This window comes from Rhinopithecus bieti, unplaced genomic scaffold (assembly GCF_001698545.2).
Source record: "Rhinopithecus bieti isolate Rb0 unplaced genomic scaffold, ASM169854v2 scaffold_34968, whole genome shotgun sequence".
Classification (NCBI taxonomy): domain Eukaryota; kingdom Metazoa; phylum Chordata; class Mammalia; order Primates; family Cercopithecidae; genus Rhinopithecus; species Rhinopithecus bieti.
Window position 1 is genome coordinate 11,372 of NW_016814942.1, and position 7,297 is coordinate 18,668.

Below are 7,297 nucleotides of genomic sequence, written 5' to 3' on the forward strand. Positions count from 1 at the left end.
GAGACGGGTGGATCACGAGGTCAGGAGATCGAGACCATCCTGGCTAACACAGTGAAACCCCGTCTCTACTAAAAAACAAAAAAACTAGCCGGGCGAGGTGGCGGCACCTGTAGTCCCAGCTACTCGGGAGGCTGAGGCAGGAGAATGGCATAAACCCGGCAGGCGGAGCTTCCAGTGAGCTGAGATCCGGCCACTGCACTCCAGCCTGGGTGACAGAGCGAGACTCCGTCTCAAAAAAAAAAAAAAAAAAAAAAAAAAAAAAAAATGTGATACTGGAGTAGAATATTTTTGTTATTTCTCTTACCCAAGAGCTAGTAAATCAGAACGGGTGATCCAAGTTCTGGAGTTCCACCAGGGCTGTTCCATTTTCTATTTAGAATCAGTCTGAGTCTCTCCAGCCTGGCTTATCACTGGGCCATTGGCCCAGGGTCACTGGGAATTCCCTCAAAATCACCTAGGTGTCTTTGAGGCATTTTTGAGGCATGTCCCGTACAGAATTATGTCAGGCTGACAAGAGTGGTTAATTCTGCTTCTGTCTCAGTGTAAGAGAAATGAGTCATCTGTGTTTGTTCATCCCCTCATACAAGAGGTGTCTTCAGTTGATACCTAGATGAGAGTTTCTCCAATATCCTGGTACTTGGATGATAAACAAGGACGAGATTTGGAGACCCAAATAGATAAAACTAGTAGCTTCCATTTCATATGGCCATTAAAAAAAACATAAAGCAGTCATGGTTCCTACAATCCAGAAACTTTTAGTCTAGACTAGCAACTGAATAAATAATTGAATTGTGCATCATATGGTTGGTACAACAAATACATGTGTCCAAAATCTTGGGCTTTATTTAGGCCACTTTCTTTATATCGTTGTGACTTCTGAGGTCTACACCTGAGGGCATATTTATGAACAGAAGAACTGTTACTATAATTTCTTTTTTTTTTTTTTAATTTTTGAGAGGGAGTACAGTAGTGTGATCTCAGTTCACTGCAACCTTTGCCACCCTGGTTCAAGTGATCCTACTGCCTCTGCCTCCTGAGTAGCTGGGATTACAGGTGCCTGCCATCACGTGTGGCTAATTTTTGTATTTTTAGTAGAGATGGGGTTTCACCATCTTGGTCAGTCTCATCTTGAACTCCTGATCTTGCGATCCACCCGCCTTGGCCTCCCAAAGTGCTGGTATTACGTGCGTTAGCCACCACACCCAGCAGTAGAATTTCTATTTATTTTTCCTTGTTAAGTATACGTATTTATTTTCTAATAAAATTGCTCTAGAAGGGCTGAGCACGGTGGCTCATGCCTGTAACCCCAGCACATGAGAGGCCGAGGCAGGCGAATCATGAGGTCAGGAGTTTGAGACCAGCCTGGCCAATATGGTGAAACGCCATCTCTACTAATAATACAAAAATTAGCCAGGCATGGTGGCACGCATCTGTAGTTCTAGCTAATTGGGAGGCTGAGGCAGAAGAATCACTGGAACCTGGGAGGCAGAGGTTGCAGTGAGCCGAGATCGCACCAGTGCACTCCAGCCTGGACGACAGAGTGAGACTGCATCTCAAAACAAAACAAAACAAAAAAATTACCCTAGACCACCTGAAGGGATTTGTTTAAATTGCATATTAGTATATAGTATAAAGTTGACAGGGCAGTGGCTAGAAAAGATTAAAATTGCAGAAGCTCTGGATTTAAGTTTCTTTTAGTTAAGCTTAGAAAAAACAAAACTGGAAGTACCCCAGTGGCATAGAGAACAGGATTCTACATAGCATCCTCACCCTGCCCCAGACCTGTTCAGATTCACATCTTTTTTTTTTTTTTTTTTTGAGACAGAGTCTCGCTCTGTCGCCCAGGCTGGAGTGCAGTGGAGCCATCTCGGCTCACTGCAAGCTCTGCCTCCTGGATTCACGCCATTCTCCTGCCTCAGCCTCCCGAGTAGCTGGGACTACAGGCATCCACCACCACGCCCAGCTAATTTTTTTGTATTTTTAGTAGAGACGGGGTTTCACCCTGTTAGCCAGGATGGTCTCGATCTCCTGACCTCGTGATCTGCCTGCCTTGGCCTCCCAAAGTGCTGGGATTACAGGCTTGAGCCACCGCGACCAGCCGCAGAGACACCCTTTTTGGAGACTTTATTTAGTTCTGACCCTACCTTGGAGTCTTGCCTCACAGAACTGATTAAAAGAGATCAGAGTTTTGGCTGATGAATCCTAGTAAGTTTCTAGAGCTGGTGCTCACAATTTCCTGAAACCCAAAAGCAAATAAATGGGAAAAATAAAGTATGTATTTTAGAGTCTTAGTTTTTAACTGTTGTATTAAAACCAGTGCTTGCAGAGACATTCTAATTAGCAACTTGTTTTCTATTCCTGAAGATCCAGTAGTTGTTCCATAAGTCACAAAAAAGTAAATATGAATAGAATAAAATTTTCTGTATACTACATTAAACTCTTCCTTCTATATCTCTTTCATCTGTCTGTATTTGGCTTTTATTCTACACAATTTAAAAAAAAAAAAATTGATGACCGAGAAATAGAAGAAGAAATAAAAATGCTGGGACCTTTATCTAAATCCTGGAAAGTATGAAACCCTTAGTACCAGCTCCCAGGGTGTTATGAGAATTAAATCACATAATGTGTTATGCTCAGCACAGTGCTCTGTATCATACCCTTGAGCACATAGTGCCTGCTTAATAAACATTGCATTAGTACATGTGTACACATGTTGCTTTTTAAATACAGACTTATTCAGACATTGCTGCCTTCTGTTTTGTCTGTAAACTTTAAAGAGCCAGCAAAGAATATAAAACTTTAGGATGGAGATGGGTTGTCCTTATTTGTACCAGAAGTATTTGGTTGTGACAAGGGGGCTAAAGTGAGGCCAAAATTACCAAGTGATTTATAAACTCGTTAAAGCCTGAGAAGCAATGCTTAGCTTAGTGGTTATCAACCCAGGCTTCTCCTTAGGATCACATGGTCAATTTGCAGAAACCTCTTGTGCCCTCCCCACAGCTTCTGTTTATTGTTGTGGGTGGAAGCATCCATGTTGTTTTAATGAAGGGCCTCATATGACTCTTAAGGTGAGGCCAGAATCAGGTATGAGGGCTTCAGAATACATTCATGAGAGTTAAGTTCTACCTTTGTGCTATAGAGTGGTCACAGGGCCTGTTCTATTTGGGTTTGATAGGGACAGGTCCGTGTGGCACATATTTGCATTACTGTAACAGAAATTACTGGTGTCTGTGGCAGGGGAGGGCACCTGAGGACAGGAAAGGAGAAACATATTTTTATCTTCATGGAGCAGCCCATTGTGCCTGAATCTCTTCTGTTTTAAAGGACAGAAATGGGTTGACTTTTTCTTTTTCTGCCAGTTGATGTCATCCTAGCAGGTAAACATGTAATACTGACACCTTTAAAGGCACATTGTCAAGATGCAGGTGTAATTTATCCAGAGAGTCTCATCTGAGAATGAATTCCAGAGAAGGTAGAAGAAGAAAAAAAGGCTTTTCTTTAAGTAAACGTGTGTCAGATGAAGAGCTGTGTCCACTCTTCCTCCTGGACTGCCATGCATTTAGTACTCACACACCTTCTCTACTTGTGTTTTTCCTCCCTAATGAGTTTGGTTTAACTACTTGTTAAAATTCTTATGATAGTCAAGGGTCTCTGAAAAATATTTCTTTCCTATATCTCAGAGCCTTCTCTTTATTTGCTGCATCATAGCTTCTTATATGCCATGCAGGATTCTCAGCAATAATTTATGATCTGCAATATTAAAAATGTGTCCTTTGTGGCTGTTGAACATGGAAAGATGTGGATACTCAAGATTTCTATTGGGGAAAAACTCTGGTCCTTAGTAAAGATGTAGAACATGTAATGTTGAGGCTCCATCTGTGTGTTCCATTAGCTCTATGCGGAACGGGATTAAGAAAATGCGTATTAAAATGGGATGGCATTTATTACCCAGAAAGTTCTGAAAACAATTATTAGGAGATACCTGCTCTCTAGGGTGCTGCATAAAACTGATGTTTCTTTCTTTTTCTTTTTTTTTTTCTTTTGAGACAGAGTCTCACTCTATCACCCAGGCTGCCGTGCAGTGGCACAATCTCTGGCTCACTGCAAGCCCCGCCTCCCAGGTTCACGCCATTCTCTTGCCTCAGCCTCCCGAGTAGCTGGGACTACAGGCGCTCGCCACCACACCTGCTTAATTTTTGTATTTTTAGTAGAGACAGGGTTTCACCCCGTTAGGCTGGTCCCGAACTCATGACCTCGTGATCCGCCCACCTCGTGCCTCCCAAAGTGTTGGGATTACAAGTGTGAGCCATCACGCCAGGCCTAAAACTGATGTTTCTTTATGGTTAAATTCAGACTATAATTTTCTTTTTGGGGGGGAATATTTCAACAGTGATGCTGTGTTCTTCTATGAGCATTAGCACAACATAAAAATCTGTCCTAGGGCAGTTAATGGTTAATGATTCACTTGGTTAAGTAGCTGTCTGACAGATTTTTTTCACTATAGAGTTATTTTTCTCTTTATTATTAAGTAGCTTTATGCAGCTGATGTGCATAAACCATCATATGTGCATAAACCATCATATTTAATCTGGCAGCTGTCCTTTCTTATTTTTTTCCTACATATTTTTCTTTGATAAATGAGGGCTCTTTGTTTATAGGCTAGAAAATATGGGAAAAACACAGGCTCTTCCACTTAGTAAATGTTTGAAAAAATATCCCTCTTGGGCCAAAAACATTCACATTACTGGTGTGTTAGAAATTCAAAAAATTGGCCGGCTGCAGTGGCTCATGCCTGTAATCCCAGCACTTTGGGAGGCTGAAGCAGCGGATCACCTGAGGTGGGGAGTTCAAGAGCAGCCTGACCAACATGGAGAAACCCCATCTCTACTAAAAATACGAAACAAACAATTAGCGGGGCGTGGTGGTGCATGACTGTAATCCCAGCACTCGGGAGGTTCAGGCAGGAGAATTGCTTGAACCCGGGAAGCACAGTCTGGTGAGCTAAGATGGCACCATTGCACTCCAGCCTGGGCAACAAGAGTGAAACTCCATCTATAAATAAATAAGTAAATAAGAACGACTTTATTTCAGATCTTCTGGGAAAAAAAAAACCCTGCATAACAAGGTCTTCAGCTTATTGTACATATTAAAATTTGAGAGGTGCCTTCTAACTCAGCATTTCTATCTGAAAAATATTCACAACTCATTCCGTATGATGTAAATATAGCACTCAAAAATGTACATGTTCGTGTTCATGGCCTTAATTTTATACTTTATTATCTAGAAAAATATATGAACTGATGTGGATCTTGTGCTGCTCTTTTTTCTCAGAGTTAGAGAATACATTAGAGAATATTTCTGTGTTGAAAACATTTTATTGGATAATTCTAGTCCTATAAGTCAGAACCACTTCTCTTTACTCTCTCATTTCACCTTAAGTCAAAAATTCCGCCCATGGCCACTTGGTAAAAATATGTGTGTGTGTGTTTTTCAGGGACCATTACAATTTAGAGATGTGGCCATAGAGTTCTCACTGGAGGAGTGGCATTGCCTGGACACTGCACAGCGGAATTTATATAGGGACGTGATGTTAGAGAACTACAGAAACCTGGTCTTCCTTGGTGAGGATAACTTGAGTACATAATTAATAATATACCCTAAAGGTTTTATTTCTCTTTTTTGTATAATTTTTTTAGTAATTTATTTGCATATAAGAGTTTCAGATACCCCTTTTCCAGAAAAATCTTCAGAGTTTGTTCATTTAGAAAATAATTTCTTCAAGATGTTTAATCTTAATCCAAACTTTCCACATTCCTGAGTTAAGCTTTATTCTTCACTCCAAATTAGTGGTAATTCCAAAAATTTAGTGGCGTAAAATATTGTTGCCCCCACCTGAAAATCTAATTGCCACCACCAATTTTTGATTTTAGTAGTACCAGGTAGTAAAATTAAGAAACCTACAAATTGAAAGTATTTTCTAAATATTTAGAAATTTCTGTTATAGGCCAGGCGTGGTGGCTCACGCCTATAATCCCAGCACTTTGGGAGGCCGGGCAGGTGGATCACCTGAGGTCAGGAGTTCGAGACCAGCCTGACCAATATGGTGAAACCCTGTCTGTACTAAAAATACAAAAAATTAGCCAGGCATGGTGGCAAGCTCCTGTAATCCCAGCTACTCAGGAGGCTGAGGCAGGAGAACGCTTGAACCCGGGAGGTGGAGGTTGTGGTGAGCCAAGATCGAGCCATTGTACTCCAGCCTGGGCAACAAGAGCGAAACTCCATCTTTAAAAAAAAAAAAAAAAAAGAAAGAAATTTCTGTTATAACTTAGTATTTTAGTATTAATTTACTAGAATATTTTATCACATCCTCTCTGCTGAGCACATTACTAGCTTGTAATTGGAGAATATGAGCAAGATTCACGTTATTTATTCTTAATAAAACAGGTATTGTTGTCTCTAAACCAGACCTGATCACCTGTCTGGAGCAAGGAAAAAAACCTTTAACTATGAAGAGACATGAGATGATTGCCAAACCCCCAGGTAGGTGTGAGTGAAAATGAATACAACAGACGACACGGATAAGAGGTCCCAAGGTCAAAGAGAAAGCGAGTCCTTAAAATGTTATATGGGAAGCTCTGTTCCCAAGGAAATAGTTCCTGGGCAGCTTTTTTTTAAAATTTTTTTTATTTTTTATTTTTTATTTTTTTTAAATTTTGCTCTTACAAAGAGACATCTGTCTTATGTTTTTAAATTCTCTAGAGATTCTACTTTTCTTTCAGTGAGCTTCCTTCGAGTTCACAGTGAGAGCCAAAGTCTTCTTCATGACAGATAAGAGACTGCACAATCTGGCTGCTTTTCCATTGTTTTGGGGACACACAAGTATCTGCATGATTTTGAGAAACTAAGACATTTTAAGTTCTCTTTTGCATCAGGTCTTAAATGTGTGTGAAAGTATTAGGTTCTGTTCCACTTTTTTGTCCATTTTGTTTTATTACCATATAGTCTTGAAATATATAGCTTGAAATTTTAAGTATGATATCCTGCTTTGTTCTTTTTCCTCATGATTGCTTTGGCTATTCAAAGTTTATTTTAGTTTCATGTAAATTTTAGAATTGTATTTTCCATTGCTGTGAAAAAAATACCACTGCAATTTTAATAGGAAGTTTATTGAATCTATAGATTACTTTGGATAATATGGCACTTCAATAATATTTAATCTTTCAATCCATAGACATAAACTATTTTAAAATTTACTTGGATCTTCTCTGATTTTTTTTTTTTTTTTTTTTTTTTTTTT

At 39.8% G+C, this 7,297-nt stretch overlaps 1 protein-coding gene across 1 annotated transcript in view; it reads left to right on the top strand.

Moving 5' to 3' along the window:
- ZNF506 (zinc finger protein 506) overlaps positions 1-7,297 on the top strand; it is a 30,010-nt gene that overhangs the window by 10,726 nt on the left and 11,987 nt on the right. The window contains 2 exon segments of the mRNA XM_017852732.1: positions 5,495-5,621; positions 6,445-6,540. Of these exon segments, the coding sequence (XP_017708221.1) occupies positions 5,495-5,621; positions 6,445-6,540 (223 nt within the window).